The 22739-nt window shown below is 38.8% G+C and overlaps 1 protein-coding gene across 1 annotated transcript in view; it reads right to left on the bottom strand.

Moving 5' to 3' along the window:
- Nucleotides 1-22739, bottom strand: part of LOC117245686 (uncharacterized) — a 76085-nt gene that overhangs the window by 44684 nt on the left and 8662 nt on the right. The window contains exons 5-28 of the mRNA XM_078164779.1: nucleotides 22208-22489; nucleotides 21183-21452; nucleotides 20197-20478; nucleotides 19177-19446; nucleotides 18191-18472; nucleotides 17165-17434; nucleotides 16192-16473; nucleotides 15174-15446; nucleotides 14678-14980; nucleotides 13755-14018; nucleotides 13047-13289; nucleotides 12535-12648; nucleotides 11845-11860; nucleotides 11664-11761; nucleotides 11494-11523; nucleotides 11341-11394; nucleotides 10287-10343; nucleotides 10128-10187; nucleotides 8637-8718; nucleotides 7216-7235; nucleotides 3014-3082; nucleotides 2658-2690; nucleotides 2374-2433; nucleotides 122-373 (exon numbers count right to left, since the gene is read on the bottom strand). Coding sequence (XP_078020905.1) covers nucleotides 122-373; nucleotides 2374-2433; nucleotides 2658-2690; nucleotides 3014-3082; nucleotides 7216-7235; nucleotides 8637-8718; nucleotides 10128-10187; nucleotides 10287-10343; nucleotides 11341-11394; nucleotides 11494-11523; nucleotides 11664-11761; nucleotides 11845-11860; nucleotides 12535-12648; nucleotides 13047-13289; nucleotides 13755-14018; nucleotides 14678-14980; nucleotides 15174-15446; nucleotides 16192-16473; nucleotides 17165-17434; nucleotides 18191-18472; nucleotides 19177-19446; nucleotides 20197-20478; nucleotides 21183-21452; nucleotides 22208-22489 — 3966 coding nt within the window. The remainder of the gene's footprint in view (nucleotides 1-121; nucleotides 374-2373; nucleotides 2434-2657; nucleotides 2691-3013; nucleotides 3083-7215; nucleotides 7236-8636; nucleotides 8719-10127; nucleotides 10188-10286; nucleotides 10344-11340; nucleotides 11395-11493; nucleotides 11524-11663; nucleotides 11762-11844; nucleotides 11861-12534; nucleotides 12649-13046; nucleotides 13290-13754; nucleotides 14019-14677; nucleotides 14981-15173; nucleotides 15447-16191; nucleotides 16474-17164; nucleotides 17435-18190; nucleotides 18473-19176; nucleotides 19447-20196; nucleotides 20479-21182; nucleotides 21453-22207; nucleotides 22490-22739) is intronic.

Raw genomic sequence — 22739 nt, 5'->3', positions numbered from 1 at the left:
ACATATGAGTACTTTATGAAGCATTTAAAGAAATCTTTGCTGAATGAAGAATGTGAATTGTGACTGAAAGCTTAGGAAACTCAGTAAGAAGATATTTCATCACAGTGTGACAGCTACTTACCTTCCACTCTCAGTTCTGTTGCCTTGGATTCTGCCCTGTCACCAAACTCACACGTGTAACTGCCCTCATCTGACTTGGAGACTGAATGAATGGTCATTTCTGCTCTTCGTGACTGATGGTTTTCAACACGTGATCTGTCTTTGAAAAAGGCAGCCTCCATGTCATTGCTTGGATTACGATGCTTGCAGCGCATAATCACTGAGTCTCCTTCAAACACAGTGAATGCAGGACTCTCCAGGACTGCGTCACCACCTATGTAACAGATGTAGAGTGTTAGTTTATTGAGCTCAATTAAACAAACATCTTCCTCATCTTACAACTCATAAGTGATTCAGCCGTTATATGTCTTACTGTTTTCATCTTTCACAAGGAAACATTTATCAGATGCTTTAACAGGCCGCCTATAATTTATATGAAGCTCTTGATTTGAACAGCGTAACTCTGCCCTTCTCTTCTTCCTGTTTTTATTTTCCTTCAAGTGATTATGGTTGTGACAGTCAGTCATTTAAAACACATCACTCCAGATTATCATGGTTTAAATTCTCTAAACCTTAAAATAAGATTTAATTTAAATAATATAAGCATAGTGTCAACAGGATGATCATATCAACATGGCTACTCGGTGACACTTGCAATAACTTGTAAACAATGCAGATGCTTCCACACAGGGCAGACAGGCTCACTGGATGATTTGATGAATATGAAAATGATGTGACTCAAACCAGCAAGTCTACTGGTGCCCAAAACTTACACTGAATACTTTTGAAAACCTTTTCATCATCATTTTTAACCAAATTTAAAATCTTTAAAAATATTTCATTCATTTATGTTTGTTCTTATCTAAGCATTGCAGGTAAGTATAAAGGTAAGTAGTATATTGGGCCTTTTCCACTGTCACCTGCGCCTATTTGCATTTCCATTGTCAAATTAGCTGGGCCAGAGATGGACCCTTTCTGGAGTAGGTCCAAAAGCCAGGCTGCCTGCCCTCAAGCGGGTAGCAGTGACGTCATGCCGACCACAGCCAACCCTCAATGACCCCTCTTCTACACCTCAAATGAACCATGTGTGTTGCAACTCCACTCACCTCTGTGTGCAGGAGACCAGAGAGAAAAGTGTTTTTGAAAGTCTCTGTGTGTTCAGCTCTCAGTACTTTTGTGGCTTTCAACTGAATCTCTGTGGTTTGGAGTTTAGTTTCTCTCCTGCGTCCTGTTTGTACTTTAGATATCTGCTTTATTTTACTGTTTCATGTTCGCTTTCAGCTGTGTTTGAGGTTGTATGTAGCACCTTTCTTTAATAAGGGCAAGTCTAATAATACCACGGGGAGGAAGAGTAAAAGCAGAAACAGCTACTGTGAGATGAAATGAAGAGCTGCAGACAACAGGCTCTGACTGCACCTCTGCAAACAGCTCACCTACCAACAGGTAAACTTTTTTTTACCTGCCCTGCTGTGGAAAAACACATGCAGCAAAAATAACAGGGGACATAAGCTGTGGATCTGCTTTTAAATGTCATCACTAAAGGCAAGCCATCATCAATTAAAGACACACCCTCAAGTGGGTAAGCCTGTTGTAATGGAAATTTAAACCCTTGCTGTGCTGGGCTGATGGCCTAAAACAAACCATAAGTACTCCATAAGTACTTTTAAAGATTTTGGACTTTCACGCAGAAGACCTTGATTCATTTTGACCAAAAGCTAAAGATGGTCACATGAAAGTAGATCAAATGTTTGTGGCAATTAAGACCTCACAAATTCACATTTAGGACTACGATTTCATTTTATGGTTTAATATTTAAAAAAATTAATTTTTTACACTTCAAGACTTCATAGGGACCTGCAGACACCCTGCATATACTGTCACCTTCACAGTAACCACATCTCACCCCAAGTAGTGCTATTAGTAGTAGTATCCTAAAAGCCACTAAGAAACTTTAGATTGGTTTATAAGTTGTCACCCATCTGTATGTGAAGCACTTCACAATGTTTGATAACTGTGGCACTGAGCACACCATGTCTCTATCAAAAATGAGATTTGAACTGCATAATAAGTGGAATTATTAATTTGTTCATTCATTATCCGAAACTGCTTACACCTATTCAGGGTTGCAGGGGGGCTGATCTCAGCTGACAGTGGGCAAGAGGCATGACATGGGGTAATTAAATATTACAATTACTATTAGTAGTAGTAGTATTATTAACAATGACTCATTGTTAATGAACTATTGGGGCAGACTGTTGTAACTGACTGTAGCACCTGTTAGCCCTTCCTTCACATCAGAGTCCTCAGTGTGTCCATCTTCTTCCTCATTCTGCCCTGTTAAGATGATTAGATAAATGTATTAAAAGAAGATGTGTCTGTATGAAGGCAACAAACTCTGCAGAAAAACTACTACACTTTGACATCAAGGTCAGCACAGCATCAGGTCTCCCTACAAAAACATGCATATAAAATAATACTTTCATAATTTGTTTGTCACACATGAAGTAAAATGAGAGATCAATACTGATTAAAAATAAAAGAAATAGACAACTGCTCACCTTCATCTTGTCCATAGAGGAGCGTGCTCAGCACTACAATAAAGATAAAAACTTCATTGGACAACAACAGTGGCAACTATAGCTTATCAGTCAACAGTATTATGCATTTCTGTGATGATGTTCTTTGAGTCTGTAAAGAGGTGAGAAACTCCTAATATCAAATATATAAAATACCCAATTAAATCAATTCAAAAACTATAACTGTAACAATACCTTAAGACTATATATGGTACATGCATTATGCAAATGTGTACAAAAAGCTAGTACAGTTAGATATCCAACAGCTTTGCAGTCTAAATAAAAACATGAGTCTGCCTCTGAAAGTCACAAAATTGAAAAGTTGCTGATGTACTCACAGAATAACGCCAGCACACAGAGCAAAGTGTTCCCCATCTTCACCTCCAGCGCTGACACACTCTGCTGCTCTGCTTGTCAGAAATTCGAATACTTTGTATTTATAGTGATGCAACGGAAAATGAGAAGAGAGAAGTATCCTTTCATGTGAATATGATAGCAGACTTTTTCTCTAACTTCTCTCAGTGTGGCCTGGTCTGTTCTTACTTCCCTTTCACACAAAGCCAAGACAACTGCAGGGGCTTTGACCACAGCGTGCTGACATGTTTACACTTCCTGCCCACAGGTGAAAATGTATTAGCTTATTTCATGTGCAAAGGTTTGTGCATGGTGCCTAAAATTGTTAAATTAAAAGTTGGTATAAACAATAATCAGTTATTCCATATCCCTGCAACATAGGACCATTTAATTTAACCCTATAAAATCATACACGCACCTAACATTTTATTGTATGTTTATTTAATGTATGTTCTGAACATATACTTCCTGAATTGTGATGAGGTTTGTGTTGTGTGCTGGGGAAACTGCAGTTGGTTGGCAACAAGGGTTGGTTGGTATACAGCTATTTCCTTGTGCTTGGACGTTCTCAGAAACAAAAATGTAACACTGAGCTGATTGCTTGCCCTGCAGTCATCTACTATGATAAAACATCTGAAAGGCACTAACTTTTCTGGTGCAGGTAACATTTCAGTTTTGTAGTTTCAAAAATAAAAAGTGATTAAACGGTTTAGATGAAAATATTGGAAATGTGTCACTTCTAGTTAATAGACAAAGGAATCAGCTACATTTTCATATAAGGTTTCATTTTTTGTAACTACAGCATTCTGCAGGCTGTTCTCATGTATTGTTTGTACGTATAGCTACGTAAAGTAATGCAACAAAATATGTATATAATCCACATAAACATGAGCCAGTAGTTTGTGCATGAACCATGTATTTATAAACACTGCGATCATGTGACCAATGTGCTAACAGAGGTAAAGAAGGAAGTATGCCCATGAGGAGGCAGGTTGGGGTCGCTGATGGGTCACAAAACTCTTTCCCCCAGGAGACCGGTGTTTGGAACCGTGTGAACCCAAGTAACCTTTGAGTCATTGTAAGGGACGTCGTCACCATGTTTCTTTTCCTAAACCTTACCTCAGTAACTTTACTTGCCTAAACCTAACCTGAGTAACTTTACCTTAATTACATCTTTTATGGGACGCCAATTTGTTTTGTAAGATATCACACGGACCGTTGTATGACGAGATGTTGCATTCTAACAGTGTGCCAACCAACCCCATGATGGGGCTCGTTGGCACAAATGCACAACATGACTTTAATCACAAATCAACTAACTTTAGAAAACCTTTGTGTATTATTATAACTTATTTATTCATAACTGAGACCTTTACCTTTCATTTGCTGCTGGTTAGAACATTTTAACAGAAATTGTGCCAGAAAAATACAGCAGAGTGAAAAGTGTGGCAACCAATCAGCGGTCTCCATTTAATACTGTATGTATCCATGTACGATTATTGTGTGTAGGTTTGTACAGTACATCCTGTAAGTGTGTGTTTAATACTGTCCATATTGAATTTCGTTTAAAAAATTCTACTACCCAATATAAAAAGGTCAAGACTTTTTTTATTATGGATTAGAATTGTATTGTCAGTGTGAGCCCTGAATAACAAATATGTCACCTTCTTAGCACTTACAAACGCTTTAACAATTGTGGTGATGATATAATAGCTTAGAATTGAAGAGGGCACCCATGGAAATGGAAAAAGTATAGACCGAATCACCATGATGAACACTTCCAGGTGGACAACTGGTTTTAAATTGCTGAGATATATGAAATCATCACACTTGTTTATTTCTGTCATCAGTTTAAGCCATAACTGTAATGTTTCAAGATATGTAGATTCACACGGTGGTCTGACCTAACTGACGATTTTGCTGTACTTATTTTATGTACTGTGTTGCTTTGCTAGCAACTTGATAAGCAAAATCCACCTGTACCTCATTAGTTCCGTAGTTTTAAATGTTGTCCTTCAAGCCGTTCTTGTTTTGTTGCCTAATGCACTTACACAGTGTGGATCTAAAACAAAACCACAACCAACAAATTAAAATTTTCCAACCTTTAATTTGAGACGCCTTCAATGTTAGCTCATGTTGCTAATATAACATTAGATAATACATGCATAAAGGGGAAAACTGAGCAAATAAAACACTGAATCAAACCGTTGCCTGGGTTTTGTTTCATTGTGCTTTAAAGATTACAACTAAAGTCTGAGAAAACACAAACCAAGCCAACATTTCTTAACAGGCATGAAAAAACTGTTTCCAGTTCCTCTTCACACATTAAGACGTGTTGCCGTAGAAACAAGAATCAGTCAATGTCATCACCACATTCACAACAGAGCTTATATGTTTGTACACTGAAAATGAAGAGGGGTCATATACAATAAGATTTTTTTGTGGCAGAAATTTAGTCAAACGCAGTGCGTCAGTGGTAAATAATATAGTAATTAAGGCACAATTTTTAACAGAATATTTTGAAAACAATGTCCACTGATGGTGACATGAGGAAGTGTGCGGTCAATGCTTCTCAATCGGAAACATCAGAAGAAGATAACAGGCAATGCCAGAGGGTTGAGTCTGAGAAAATCACAAAGGTTCCTACTCTGTTCTGCATTAATTTTTAATACAGCAGGTCCAAGTAAAAACAATGGGGTCATTCATTTTCAGTAAAGAGATGGTACAGAAAGGCCTGCAGCTTGCTAACTTGCTCAGAACCATCAGTCCCATACATTAGTACAGTGCTAAGGATGTGACCCCTGAGCAGTCAATTGTGTTTGCTGGAACACAACACTGCCAGAAATTAAATCCTGAGTTTAAGTAAGTTCCGAAGTTTTTATTAAGTACTAAAGCTTTTTGAGAATGTGGAACATTAGTCACATTGACATAGCATCCTGGGACATAACTACGTCCAACAGTCCCAGACTTACAAAGGAGCACTTACATTGTGTAGGTATCAATTAAGGTAATTTGGCACCCCCATGTGGTCATTTATAGGTACTCCTATTTTAACTGCACAGTGATTGGGGTCTGTCAAGTAAAACAATAAAACATCCTCACCAACAAATCAGACAAACTTTGGTAAGCTTCAATAAGTGCAATACAGTGTCTCCTCTTACATCTCCATACATGCAGTATATTGTTCTGTGTGTCAGCTTATTAACAAAATAGGAATCCTGTACAGTATATTCAACTTTTGAAATCACACAAGATGCTAAAATACAAGTCCTTCAATGGAACAGCCTTATTTGAATCAGCACAGATGCATCTCTAGTCTGATTTTCATTGAGTCCTGGTTGAGTTATGCATGTCTCAAATATCTGTGGCAAACTCTCTGTTCAGCTGAAGGTCTGTAGCATACTGCTGCTGCAGTTGAAAACACTGGACCTTACACAGCCTTTCAGGATTGTTGCGATGATGCAACCACAACAATTCACGCAAATTCAACCAATCACTGAGAATTCTGTGCAACCTTGCAATTTTGTCCAATCACTGCAACTTTTCCGCAAATTTTCCCAATCATTGTAGCTCTCCGTGAGTTTTACCAATCATAGCAGTACCCTGTATATCGTCACCAAACTCATTTCCTTCTTTCCAGTTGAGCAGATGCACGCGTGCAACATCTCACATTTCTAGCACATATTACTGCTAAAGCAGCTTTAGTCTCTATAGCTAATTTCCCCTCCATTACAATTGTATGGGGGTGAATTTTTTTATAACTCACTGGATTATATTTTGTTAAGGCACAAAGTTATAAATATTTAAGGGTGGAGACGTTTGAGTGACAGGCTGTCCGCTGATAGTGTCTTTAGCTTCTCAGTGACGGCTGCAAACTTCTGAAAGGTAAAATATGTGATACTACACCTGCTGGTATCTCATCATGATACTTTTGTTTGTTCTGTCTCTGATATCTGTCTTCATCTCAATACAATACAGATGAACTGAATTTGAAAAACGTGAACAGTTTGGAACTTATTTTAACCAAAGAAATAATTCCTGAAAATCAATACCAAGTCCACTTTATGGCTTTTGCCAAGATAGTGTCAGAAGGCTACTGTGGGATGTGTTTATCCAGTTCAGATGTCCAGTAAAAAAAAATTGAAGACAATTTGAAAACAAACTAAAAATACAACTGGCAACTTACTCCTGAAAAAATAAACTTTACTGAAGCATAGAATACAAAAATAATTAAAAACAAAAAATATCAAATTCAATCAGGTGAAAATAAAATATGCACAGTAGTTATAAATATATTTTTAAGACAGAGGAAAACATGTACATGTAATAGGATATGTTGTCTGATAGCAGATTATTACATACTGCATATTAAAGTAGTTTGTAATGTCCATCCTGGATCTATCTTATCTAACTCTATAAAAGATGCTGACTTTGAAGCTGCACTATCAGAAGCTCAAATATACTTGAGCAGCTCTTTCTGCTTCTCTTTTTGCTGCCTCTCTGTCAGCATGTTGGTGGTGCTTTTTGTGGTGGGCTTTGGACGATGATGGCGTGTGGCTTCGAGTCTCTCATCAGGATGATGAGCATCGACTCACCAGTCTGTGAACTCTCCTCCGCTAGCTAGCTAGCTAGCTGCTAGCTAGCCAGATCAAGGATCTCAAATGTAAACATCAGTAAACATTGAGGAAAAGAGGGAGAAGAATGAGCACCAGCTGAACTAGCATCCTGCTAGCCATTGTACAGATGTTGGAAATAAACTGGACAATCTCTGTGACGCATCAGTTTTCAACAGGATATCAGGATGTTCACTGTAACTTGGCCAGTGCCATTTCACCAGGTGACTCTGTCTCTATATGCAAAGTCTGACAGAGCAGAGGAGAAGAAAAGGAGGCATGTGTTTTACAGTGAACAAGAACTGGTGTGTTATACAATCCCATGTGACAAATACATGAATTGAATGACTGGAAGAGAAGCAAACCAACAAAACAAATCATTATTCAAGATGTAAGGACGCTTTCTGACATGTTAATCTGACTTACAATCATTTAATGATCTGCAGAATTCATCATTTAAGTGTGCACATCATGTGGTGCATTATTACCAAGAGCTGTTCCTGGTTTAACTTCAGGGAGAAGTTTCATCAGTTGCTGATGCAGTTGATTTTCCTATGAATGGAGAGGTTCAATTTAAGCACACTGTGCAACTGAACACCATCACTGTATGTCCTTTAACAGTGGCTCAGATTGTTGCTGTAAGTGGCTGAAGTGTCTCTTTCACTTGATCCGGTCTGTTTGTTATTTCCTCATTAAGTGGAAAGCCTCCTTCTGAAACTATCAGGTGATGTCATTTGTTGCAGGAAAACAACAATGGAAACATGTTGGATCTGGAGAGAGTGTAGTAATCAGAGTAGTTTAGTGTTATCTCGACAATATTCAGTGTTTACCTGAGACTGGAGGTGTTCCTGTGGCTGCTGTGACCCTCTGCCCACAGAGGAAAAATGCGTGTGTTGTAAAGAGTGGTTCATGTTTGTGCATTTCCAAACTTCAAGGAGCTGTCATAGACTATCTTTCTCAGATATGGACACAATGAAGTTTTGGCTGGCTGTGCTACAAATGCATCCTAACACTCCTGTCCATATACTGTGCATGAAGACCTGCTGGTCTGCAGTGACCACCAGGATGACTGCTTCCTGTCAAAGAGGAAAAGAAATCCAGAGCTGATTTTGCTGAACAAAGCTGGTGTTCAAAGAGCGGATTTACCTGCTGCAAGCAAGGGGATGCAGGCTAATGCTATTAGCTGAAGCTATTATGTTGATGTTGCATAACGTTAAATCTGAAAGTATGTGGGGGCAACAGGGTACGTTGTGGTGTTGCAGCAGCAAAGAGGATAGTGTAGTAACAAGAAGCATCAGCAAGATGTAATGAATATGTAAATGTGTTTTCCCCCGCCCTCCTCGTCCACTCTTCATGTATAAACTCCATCACAAATAAATACGGGCGGCGATAAAATTCAAAGGCCTGAGCCACATTGTGGAAATCAGATAAATAATCATCCATGATATTTAAAATCTTTTAGACAACACTAAAATACATTTTCGAAAAACTACTGTGGTAATTATACTTCCTCCAAATCTCACTCATGTTTCCACTGTCGTCTCACTGCAACGAGTGACATCTTGTGATATTTCAGAGAGACTTCTTCTTAATGAGGCAATGACAAATAGACCAGTAGAAGTGAAAGGTAAAGAGACACTTAAACCACTTATAGTAACAATCTGAGCTGCTCTGTGGCAAAAATAACCACTATAATAGACATAGACATACAGTGGCTGTGTTCAGTTGACAGAAATTTGATCATGTTTTCACAGTAATATATAAAATAGATATACAAGAGGGAATTATGATATATTACATATAATTAAAAGGCGTTTGAAGGAGTTTTTTTTGTTTTGTTTTGGTTTTTTTTCAAAAAATAGTTTTTTAATGTAAAAGGTTATCTTAAAAGTAGTTGCATAATTTTGTATGATTGAACATGTGCTCTTTCACAGGCAGTGTAATGGAAGGATGCCTGGCACAAAAGGGGGGAAAAATAACAACAAAAAGAAAATAAACAACAATATAAAAATTTCGACTTGACTTGGTTGATTGGCCAAGTTGTTATCTTAAATATGGGTATCCATACCGGCCCACGATTTCAAAATCGATGCATCCCTACAATAATTAAAGGCAAAAATGCCCAATAAATAATCTTTAAAAAAATCCTTTGATGCTGTGATTCAGTAAGGCCAAATAAGACCATAAAAATAAAAAACTTACAATAAACCATTATTTTAGAGAACAGAGAAATTGACTGCACAAATGACTTAATATTCATTTACTACATATGCAAAACTTAAACTTAGAAATATAACACAGTTTTAAAGGTCATAGGTGTGTATAGAATTGACAATTTAAAACACTAGTGACACCCAGTGGTAGTAAGTAGTAACTACCCAACGTGACTTGGATAAATTGAGCTGCTGACCTGTTGTTACCTCCAGTATAATGATAGAACACATTTCAATACAAACTCTGAGCATGACTGTTGTAAATGACTGACCTGCAGTTCCTATATTCACATCAGAGTAAAGACAACTCTCCTCTGGTTCATGGCGTTTCCCTGTTAAGATGATCACATTAATCCATTAAAATAAAATATTTCACTTCAGGACAAAACATAAACTATATTCTAGTTATTCTGTGTATCTGGAGTACTCACCCTTCCTTCCAAAGTTTTTAAGTTCAATCAATGAATAGGTGGCATCCTGGGATTCAGCTGTATCTAAAAAAATACATTTTTTTAGTTACAGGATTCTCTATCAGTCACTCATAATTAATCCCCTAAAAAAAGCCATTTCCTACAAGAGCGATGCAAAAATCCACATGACAGCTATTCACACCAGGCTGGTGTGAATTATTCACATTGCCGTGTTCCATTTTATCTAACAAGCAATTCACTGTCCGTAAACAAACATGAGTACCTTGTTCCTCTGGGGGGATTAGCCCTCACTAACATCCAAACATCACTGCTGCATGGAACACTATATAATCCCAACCAGGGAAGGAGGACTGTTTGATTAAGGTCCGACAGACTTGCACCCAGTGGTCCAATTACATTATTCAGCATAATAATAAGCAGTGTGCTTGAAATTGTTTCAGACAGTGACCAACATTTAACAAGCCAAGAACAAAGTAAGAAGACATTCTCTTTTTCGGCAGCAAGCGAGCTCTGACATCATTTGGAACAAAGGATTTCATTGGTCAAACATATATTTTCACAGTAAAATTTAGGCAGAAATTGAGATCTGTCTGAATATTTTTTGTCCCCACACATTGTTACAAAGATCAGTTTTTATAAATGTCAATGCAAATTTTTTCAGTTAAAAATCAGTGCATGGTGTGAAACAGCCTTGCTCTGAGTATAGAATGGATTATCTAGCGCTCACTATACAAGGCTGTCAAGACTTAATTCAACAAGTTTCATTTGCCTTGTCTTAATTAACAATTGGATCTTATGTGATGTTATATCATCTAGAAACAAGAATTCTAATTCAAATCTTATTTGAGTATTTTGATTTTGTTTTGATAATTCTTGTAGTTGGATATCCTGACTTATTCAGAGAAATATTATCAGTGAAAAATCAAATTTTAAGCAAAAGACAGCTCATATTGAACATATTTTCACCTAAATATGATAGGGCATTTTTGCAGTGCATGTTACTAAAATATATTATATATATATATATATATATATATATATATACACACTGTACCATTATCAGCGTCTTCAGAGCGTTTAATTGATTCATAGAGACGAGCTTCAGAGCCTTGAATTGATTCATAGAGACGAGCTTCAGAGCCTTGAATTGATTCATAGAGACGAGCTTCAGAGCCTTTAATTGATTCATAGAGACGAGCTTCAGAGCCTTTAACTGGTTCATAGAGATGAGAGTCACCTACAGAGCAGTGAAAATCAAGTTGAAGTCAAGTTACTATTTAGTACTATTTTAATTACATGATGCCATAATTAAACATCCTGAGATGTTTTTAAAATGTTTCTTCAAAACGTGTGTGTCAAATCAAGATGTGTCCTTACCACGGAGAGGAGAGGGATCGTCATTCTGTTGAGCCTCATTCTGGTTGACCATGTGACCTGTAGCAGAGCCTCGATTGGTGCTCTCAGACTGGACTGGCCTACAACATGCAGATAATAAATTTACAGAGGAACATGGCATGTATTTCCTGTTATAAACAAAATAAGATAATGTTGCACCAACCTGATAAAGCATGAATCTGTAAATAAAGACATTTGTCGTTAGATGGTTTTGTATTTTAAGTTGTCATACTGCCATTCTGTCATGAGATCAGACAACCCAATCGCAAGAAAATACGTTGGCATTGTATGTTTCTGAAAACCACACATTACATCTGTATGTTATTATGTAGCAGATACATTAAAACTTTACGCATCTTACAATGCTGTGGTTGATGTGTGGTTTTGTTCAGGCACACAACCCACTAGGGTACGGTAAGAAAAGATCGGGTTTGGCTTAAATTACCCATGTTCGGTGGCACAAAAGCAGCTGGAAACATGGCCTTGGGTTGCCAAAAAACACCCACATTTAGTGGCATGAACGCTGCTCGAAACATAGCCACCAGTCGCAAACAAACAACCATTGTTGTTCGTTCATCTCCAACAGAGGTCCGCAGCTTGGCAGCCATCTTGCTTAGGTATCACACCATCCACCATTCCTTCTACCTCCCAATGACAAAGCCAGTTCACATACACAGTCACTTGAGAAATGTTGATATGAGTCATCAAACATACAAACGTAACATATCCATGGTTTGCAGGGATGTACAATACCAATATTTTCTTCTGGCTACTGGGTTGGGTCAGAATACATCTGTGCATTTGAACAATAAATAATATAATAATTTAATGATTAATTTAATAAAGGTCTCACCTTTGGACCGTCTGTAGCGATACAAAAGGAGCAGAAGAATAACAAGTACAATTCCAAAAACCAGCCCAATAATCATCAGTACAGGAGATGAAGAGCTTTCAGGCCTGGAGGCTCCTGTAATAAATAAAAACTGTTAATAAATGTAAACAGCAGCTTCTGAATTTACATACATTTTCATAAAGATGAGTCATGTCACATGGCGCCAAAGTAAAGACTAAACATACAATCGAGAGGTATAAACAACACACATGCACGTACACACACAACATTAATGTCAATGTCACTCATATTTTGATTTACAGATAAACACTTACAGCACTATACATCCAAGGAACATACCAGAATACAGTGTGAACTTAGACATTCACAGTAACTGAAAACTATCACAATTGATGCAGACTTTCTTCAGCTCAAAAAGAACTGAATCCAACAGGTGGAATCAGCTGAAACTAATGCTGACTCAAAGTATTGACATTTGACATAAAAGTGCAGCACGTTTCAATCCTACTCACCCTTAACTGACATCCAACTCTGTGCTGACACTTTTTGTGAGTATTCACACTTGTAAAAGCCTTCATCTGACTTTGACACTGCAGAGATATTTAGCTCCCTTCTGGTATCATTTTGAATGAGTTTGCCATTTTGATAGAAAAACACCTTGGAAGCAAATGTTTTTCTTTTTATTCTGCAGATAAGACTAACAGAATCTCCTTCGGTCACAGGATGGACAGGGCTCACCAGGATAATATGGTTACCTGTAATACAGACACAGAATGAGGTTAAACAACAGGTGTCATTCATTAACATGAAAACTCCCCCTACAGTGTATTTTGGCATTTTTGTATTTCATATTTTTCTCAGTCATTTCCTGATGATGTTGATTAGCAACACTGTTCACCAAATATCTGATGACAAATCATTTTGTGCTGAAAATAGGTACATGACATATGACTATAGTAAAAGCTAGTGATGGCTAAATGAGGCCTCATGAACCACTGTCTTTATTTTCTGAAGACACCAGATGGCACTGACTGTTCAACAAAGGTTTGAAAGCACACTTCATTGCCAGTCCTTCAGCCTTTATCTTTAAACCAAGGGCGCCATCTGGTGGGGTCAGAAAATAAAGAAATTGGTTCACGAGGCTTCATTTGGCCATCATTCGTAAAAGCTGGATAATGGGATGTTTAAATTACTTAAAAGAAAATGTATCAGAACCATACTTGATATAGTGATGTTGACTGCGTTGCTGAACTCTCCTGATCCAGACTCACACCAGTACACTGCATTACTGGACCGGTAACGCTCTATGCTGCATGTGGATCCAGTCATTGTCCCCCAGTTTTGGCAGAATAATATGTTGCCAGATTCAGTTAACTTCACTCTCCACTCAGTAGAGTTTCCTTCACAGTTCAGTGACACAGAGTCAGAGGTGAAGTGTTGAACTCTGTCTGGACTCACCATGAGAGACGCAGATGACTGAACATCTGAAAAACATGTAACAAGGGGTCAAACCATGCACAGTGATTTAAAGATTAAGATCCTATTATGTAAATATTCCTTTGCTGTATTTTTATTGTTGGGGGAAAATTACATTACCATTTGAACATATTTTTAACACTAGACAATTAAGTTACAACAGCAGCTGATGTCTGAAAGATGGCACGTAAAAATAGGCAGTTTCCCACTCTACAAAGATACAAGGAGCAAGTATTTCATAATAAAACGTGCTGCTGCATTCTCTTTTGTCTTATCTGTCTCTCTCTGTTTGTTTACCCTGTCCATTTAGCGTGCTGACTTTTTTGGTTTTTCTTTTGTGAGTTCTCCAGGAATACATATCCTGCCTGTTGTGTAAGGAAAATAATAAGTACAAGATGAGCTTAAATATCCAAAGTAAAAGTTACAGCCCAAATCTTAATTCTATCTCTTTGGTGTTTTTATGCTATCAGATTAATTACAAAAGGAAACGGAGGTAAGGACTGAAGGAAACAAGGTAATTCCACCTGAGCCCATAAGTAAAATCACCCAGTAAGATGGAAAGCATAAAGTCTGGCTTGATGCAAGCGAGAGAGGAAAGATCATAAGGTCACCACAGTTAATTAGTTGTCAACGTATGTGTTACTGGGACCAACAGAAACAAACCTACCTCCAGACCAGACAAACTTAGGTTCACTGTAATGAGTATAATACACTGGATCTCCTCTTCCAGCTCTGCACACATATCCTGCTGTGTGTGTCTGTCCATCAACAATGTAGGAATCCTGTTCAGTCCCATTGATGCTGCCAGGTATCAGCTCATAGCTGTAGGAGTTGTCTGACAGTCTGGGAACAGCCTTATACCAGAAGAACCTCCATCCTGCAGATGGATGTTCAACACTGCAGTTCAGAGTTACTGAGGCTCCAGGACTCAGCCATAATGGAGACACAGTGAGGACAGGCCGAGGTTTATCTGTTGGAAAGTGATTTCACAGAAAAAAAAAAACTGTTGTGATGTATTGACAGTGACATGCACTGCTTGTATCCTACATGGTCTCTTGAAATATATATAATACAAATGTATCATCATAAAAGTTACCAAAATTACATTCAAAATATTTTTAAACATTCAGTAAAATAAAAATGACTGATGACGTGTGACTTACTGGAAGATACTCTCAATCTGAAAGCATCACTCCACTCTGTTGAAGACGCTTCACCTTTCACTCTGCCCCTGCACTTGTAGTCTCCACTGTCTGATGTCGATGCATATCCAATCATGTATTCACTTTGTTTTCGAAGTGTGTTTGAGCTGGGTATCCACTCATACTCCCACTCACTGTCTCCTCTGTTCTTAATTTCACATGTCAGTGTGATCATCTCTCCAAAGCATATCTCAGGCCAGTTTGGATGCAGAGTCACAACAGCTCTGTTTGTGACTGTTCAGGATTGAAGAATTCCAAGCAAGGACACAACAATGACAAAACGTTACATCTACATACAAACAACAGGGACCATATTTAAGCAACCTAAAGCACATGGTATAAAGTTCACGGCGTGAGGGCATTTATGACGTGTCCAGCTAGACTTTTGCAAGTTAAACAGTGCATAAACTGTGCGCAAAATAAGGCGCAAAGGGAAAACGGGTTGTTTTTAATTTCCTGATCAGTCATAGGTGTGGTATGGGTGTCACATTAATTCAATCAGAGTGCCATCTCTTATTCTGTTCACGTGCTATTTACATGGCAGATTCAGCACACTGCTGCTGAGAGTAATGCAGTAAAATCAGTACTGTCACTGGTCCTAGTGCGTAAATGTGCACCACAGAGTGTATGCACGTTGTAAACCCGACTGTGTAGGTGCCCTTTAAATAGTGGGAAAATACTGCACCATTCTGACTTTAGACCACGTTCCTGTTGGTCTGTGTTGCAGTCTTTTTCTGCAGCCTCAAAAGAGCAAAACTCCAGCCATGTGCCTGACCACACCTTATTTTAGGACCTACACGACCATGGGTGCAAGTGCATTTGCTACTTACAAAATGTGGGTGCTGGCCATGAAAATAACAGTGTTGTTATTCTGAAACTATCAATAACATGTGCACTGTATTGAGCTGTGCACTGTTTTGCACCTGGTGTAAGTTAAGGCCCAATGCCTTTAGCTTTTTTAGATAAATATCAAACTCACGTATTTTGTTGATATAGATAGCATCACTGTATTCTGTGTAGTAAACAGGATCTCCTCTTCCTCCTCTGCACCAGTAGAGTCCTCCCTGTGAGACACGGATTTGTCCATCTGAGAGGAAGACAACATCTTGTGAGGTCAGAGGTTCAGAGGTTTTCTCTCCTCTGTACCAGAAGTATGTCCAACCAGATGATGATGATGGGTTCACAGAGCAGGTCAGCGTCACAGTGCCCCTTACAGGAATGTCTCTGGGGACAGCACTCAGTCTGGCCCGTGGTCTGGATGCTGTTGTAATTTAGAACACAGAAATAGAAATTGTAATTATTGAACATTTCTGTAGCATTTGTTTATGTGCTGATCAGTTTAGAATGGGGACATATAAAGGTCATTACTGTTCCTGTGAATGAACCCAATGAAATTGCTTTAATGAAAATGTATACTTAATGAATTTCACCCATTGTTGGAGATGAAAAACTAACTGTAGCATGGCCACAGGAAATAGTCATTGATTTTTTATTTTAAGTACATTCCGAGTGCCATATTGTAAATTGAATGAACATTCCTTTTAAGCTGTTTTTATACACATATAACAGTTGTGATGAAGGGCCACGTTTTGTTTTTCAAAGACATCGGTATCATGGTTACTATCTATTTATCCATCACCTGTACACACTTATCCTTCTGCAGGCTCACAGTGAGCTGGAGCCAATCCAAGCTGACATTAGGCGAGAGCAAGGGTTCACCCTGGACAGGTTGCCAGTCTATCACAGGTCTAACACATCACACAAATAACCTTTCACACCAACACCTACAGGCAATGTAGGCAAGCCAGTTAAGTAATCAACCTAAACTAATCTAACTACCAGTTACTGGGGGAACAGTATTAAACTGTGTCATGGTTTCACCCTGTAAGTTACTTAATATTCTTTGTTCATTCTTGTACTTTTCCCTGTGAATTATTGATGGTCCAACTTACACAAGACTGTCAATGTGATGACATCACTCCACTGTGTTGAGGAATAGGAGTCTCTTCTACCCATACATCTGTATTCTCCACTGTTGTACTCAGCAGCCCTGCCAATAATGTAATCTTTTCCTGTTGGAGGTGCGCATCGGCTGGTTGTGCTCCATTCATATGTCCACCCAGTGTCTCCACCTCCCTGGATCTCACATCTCAGAGTCATCTTCTCACCACTGAATATCTGAAGCCAGTTGGGTTGAAGGGTCACAGTGGCTTTGTTGGAAACTGTTCACATCAAAAATACAGTTAGGATACAAACAGGATTAAAAACCACACAGATAACATGCAACTGTTTTCCACTACAACAATTATGGTTCTTATGTTAATGCATTTTGTTATATTTTACAGCAGATTAAAAATAATAATAATAATAAAAACATACAAATACAACTCAACATCTATAACAGTAATCTTGCAAATAGTTTAAACTAAAATACTCCAAGCTGCTTGTTGTGTGTAAATGTGCACAGCCTCTCTCTTAAAGGGGAGTCAGACAGCAGCTCTGCAGCTCTGCACTGCTCTCTGCTATGCTCACATTTTAGAGAATGTCATTAATATGTAACTCATTAATGTTGTATTATTCACTGACCCACAACCCATCAACTTGTTCCTGTGTGTGTATCAACCAGTGTAGGCAGGTTGTGAACCCACCTATGTAGGCTCATCTTACTATCTGATTAATGTGCACTTTAAATAGCATGAAAATACAGCGCCATTCTGACTTTAGACCAGCTGTTTGTTGGTTAATGACACAATCGCTTTCTGCTGCCTCAAAATAACAACATGCCAGGCCTCACATCTTATTTTAGCACCTACACACACACGCAGATGGGCACAACTTATACAACGTTGTAACTGGCTGTGAAAATGACATCTGTGTTGGTCTGACACTGCAGTGACATTTGCACTGTGCCCTGCTTTGCACCTGGTGTAAGATAAGACCCAATGTCTTTAACTGTTTTAGAGAAACGCCATACTCACTTATTTTGTTGATACGGATTGAATCACTGTACTCTGTGTAGTAAACAGGGTCTCCTCTTCCTCCTCTGCACCAGTAGAGTCCTCCCTGTGAGACACGGATTTGTCCATCTGAGAGGAAGACAACATCTTGTGAGGTCAGAGGTTCAGAGGTTTTCTCTCCTCTGTACCAGAAGTATGTCCAACCAGATGATGATGATGGGTTCACAGAGCAGGTCAGCGTCACAGTGCCCCTTACAGGAATGTCTCTGGGGACAGCACTCAGTCTGGCCTGTGGTCTGGATGCTGTTGTAATTTAGAACACAGAAATAGAAATTGTAATTATTGAACATTTCTGTAGCATTTGTTTATGTGCTGATCAGTTTAGAATGGGGACATATAAAGGTCATTACTGTTCCTGTGAATGAACCCAATGAAATTGCTTTAATGAAAATGTATACTTAATGAATTTCACCCATTGTTGGAGATGAAAAACTAACTGTAGCATGGCCACAGGAAATAGTCATTGATTTTTTATTTTAAGTACATTCCGAGTGCCATATTGTAAATTGAATGAACATTCCTTTTAAGCTGTTTTTATACACATATAACAGTTGTGATGAAGGGCCACGTTGAACACTTTCACTTTGTTTTTCAAAGACATCGGTATCATGGTTACTATCTATTTATCCATCACCTGTACACACTTATCCTTCTGCAGGCTCACAGTGAGCTGGAGCCAATCCAAGCTGACATTAGGCGAGAGCAAGGGTTCACCCTGGACAGGTTGCCAGTCTATCACAGGTCTAACACGTCACACAAATAACCATTCACACCAACACCTACAGGCAATGTAGGCGAGCCAGTTAAGTAATCAACCTAAACTAATCTAACTACCAGTTACTGGGGGAACAGTATTAAACTGTGTCATGGTTTCACCCTGTAAGTTACTTAATATTCTTTGTTCATTCTTGTACTTTTCCCTGTGAATTATTGATGGTCCAACTTACACAAGACTGTCAATGTGATGACATCACTCCACTGTGTTGAGGAATAGGAGTCTCTTCTACCCATACATCTGTATTCTCCACTGTTGTACTCAGCAGCCCTGCCAATAATGTAATCTTTTCCTGTTGGAGGTGCGCATCGGCTGGTTGTGCTCCATTCATATGTCCACCCAGTGTCTCCACCTCCCTGGATCTCACATCTCAGAGTCATCTTCTCACCACTGAATATCTGAAGCCAGTTGGGTTGAAGGGTCACAGTGGCTTTGTTGGAAACTGTTCACATCAAAAATACAGTTAGGATACAAACAGGACTAAAAACCACACAGATAACATGCAACTGTTTTCCACTACAACAATTATGGTTCTTATGTTAATGCATTTTGTTATATTTTACAGCAGATTAAAAATAATAATAAAAACATACAAATACAACTCAACATCTATAACAGTAATCTTGCAAATAGTTTAAACTAAAATACTCCAAGCTGCTTGTTGTGTGTAAATGTGCACAGCCTCTCTCTTAAAGGGGAGTCAGACAGCAGCTCTGCAGCTCTGCACTGCTCTCTGCTATGGTCACATTTTAGAGAATGTCATTAATATGTAACTCATTAATGTTGTATTATTCACTGACCCACAACCCATCAACTTGTTCCTGTGTGTGTATCAACCAGTGTAGGCAGGTTGTGAACCCACCTATGTAGGCTCATCTTACTATCTGATTAATGTGCACTTTAAATAGCATGAAAATACAGCGCCATTCTGACTTTAGACCAGCTGTTTGTTGGTTAATGACACAATCGCTTTCTGCTGCCTCAAAATAACAACATGCCAGGCCTCACATCTTATTTTAGCACCTACACACACACGCAGATGGGCACAACTTATACAACGTTGTAACTGGCTGTGAAAATGACATCTGTGTTGGTCTGACACTGCAGTGACATTTGCACTGTGCCCTGCTTTGCACCTGGTGTAAGATAAGACCCAATGTCTTTAACTGTTTTAGAGAAACGCCATACTCACTTATTTTGTTGATACGGATTGAATCACTGTACTCTGTGTAGTAAACAGGATCTCCTCTTCCTCCTCTGCACCAGTAGAGTCCTCCCTGTGAGACACGGATTTGTCCATCTGAGAGGAAGACAACATCTTGTGAGGTCAGAGGTTCAGAGGTTTTCTCTCCTCTGTACCAGAAGTATGTCCAACCAGATGATGATGATGGGTTCACAGAGCAGGTCAGCGTCACACTGCCCCCTACAGGAATGTCTCTGGGGACAGCACTCAGTCTGGCCCATGGTCTGGATGCTGTTGTAATTTAGAACACAGAAATAGAAATTGTAATTATTGAACATTTCTGTAGCATTTGTTTATGTGCTGATCAGTTTAGAATGGGGACATATAAAGGTCATTACTGTTCCTGTGAATGAACCCAATGAAATTGCTTTAATGAAAATGTATACTTAATGAATTTCACCCATTGTTGGAGATGAAAAACTAACTGTAGCATGGCCACAGGAAATAGTCATTGATTTTTTATTTTAAGTACATTCCGAGTGCCATATTGTAAATTGAATGAACATTCCTTTTAAGCTGTTTTTATACACATATAACAGTTGTGATGAAGGGCCACGTTGAACACTTTCACTTTGTTTTTCAAAGACATCGGTATCATGGTTACTATCTATTTATCCATCACCTGTACACACTTATCCTTCTGCAGGCTCACAGTGAGCTGGAGCCAATCCAAGCTGACATTAGGCGAGAGCAAGGGTTCACCCTGGACAGGTTGCCAGTCTATCACAGGTCTAACACATCACACAAATAACCATTCACACCAACACCTACAGGCAATGTAGGCGAGCCAGTTAAGTAATCAACCTAAACTAATCTAACTACCAGTTACTGGGGGAACAGTATTAAACTGTGTCATGGTTTCACCCTGTAAGTTACTTAATATTCTTTGTTCATTCTTGTACTTTTCCCTGTGAATTATTGATGGTCCAACTTACACAAGACTGTCAATGTGATGACATCACTCCACTGTGTTGAGGAATAGGAGTCTCTTCTACCCATACATCTGTATTCTCCACTGTGGTTCTCAGCAGCCCTGCTAATAATGTAATCTTTTCCTGTTGGAGGTGTGTATCTGCTGGTTGTGCTCCATTCATATGTCCACCCAGTGTCTCCACCTCCCTGGATCTCACATCTCAGAGTCATCTTCTCACCACTGAATATCTGAAGCCAGTTGGGTTGAAGGGTCACAGTGGCTTTGTTGGAAACTGTTCACATCAAAAATACAGTTAGGATACAAACAGGATTAAAAACCACACAGATAACATGCAACTGTTTTCCACTACAACAATTATGGTTCCTATGTTAATGCATTTTGTTATATTTTACAGCAGATTAAAAATAATAATAATAATAAAAACATACAAATACAACTCAACATCTATAACAGTAATCTTGCAAATAGTTTAAACTAAAATACTCCAAGCTGCTTGTTGTGTGTAAATGTGCACAGCCTCTCTCTTAAAGGGGAGTCAGACAGCAGCTCTGCAGCTCTGCACTGCTCTCTGCTATGGTCACATTTTAGAGAATGTCATTAATATGTAACTCATTAATGTTGTATTATTCACTGACCCACAACCCATCAACTTGTTCCTGTGTGTGTATCAACCAGTGTAGGCAGGTTGTGAACCCACCTATGTAGGCTCATCTTACTATCTGATTAATGTGCACTTTAAATAGCATGAAAATACAGCGCCATTCTGACTTTAGACCAGCTGTTTGTTGGTTAATGACACAATCGCTTTCTGCTGCCTCAAAATAACAACATGCCAGGCCTCACATCTTATTTTAGCACCTACACACACACGCAGATGGGCACAACTTATACAACGTTGTAACTGGCTGTGAAAATGACATCTGTGTTGGTCTGACACTGCAGTGACTTTGCACTGTGCCCTGCTTTGCACCTGGTGTAAGATAAGACCCAATGTCTTTAACTGTTTTAGAGAAACGCCATACTCACTTATTTTGTTGATACGGATTGAATCACTGTACTCTGTGTAGTAAACAGGGTCTCCTCTTCCTCCTCTGCACCGGTAGAGTCCTCCCTGTGAGACACTGATTTGTCCATTTGAGAGGAAGACATCATCTTGTGAGCTCAGAGACTCCTCTCCTCTGTACCAGAAGTATGTCCAACCAGATGATGATGATGATGATGATGGGTTCACAGAGCAGGTCAGGGTCACACTGCCCCCTACAGGAATGTCTTCATTGTCAGCACTCAGTCTGGCCCGTGGTCTGGATGCTGTTGTAATTTAGAACACAGAAATAAAAATGGTAGTTATTGTCCACATTTCTAGCCATTGGTTTACGTGCTGTTCAACTGAGAATAGAGACATAAAAGGTCATCACTGTTCCTGTGAATGAACCCAATTAATATACCTTGATGAAAATTAGGGCTGTCAGCGTTAACTCGTTAATCGCGATTAGATTAATGCAATCTATAACGCGTTTATCTTTTTTTATCTCATTTTAATTTTGCAAGCCTTTTTGTC

Source organism: Epinephelus lanceolatus, chromosome 22, assembly GCF_041903045.1.
Source record: "Epinephelus lanceolatus isolate andai-2023 chromosome 22, ASM4190304v1, whole genome shotgun sequence".
In the NCBI taxonomy this organism is placed as follows: domain Eukaryota; kingdom Metazoa; phylum Chordata; class Actinopteri; order Perciformes; family Serranidae; genus Epinephelus; species Epinephelus lanceolatus.
Note: the sequence above shows the minus strand (reverse complement) of the source record. Positions and strands in the feature narration are given on the sequence as shown.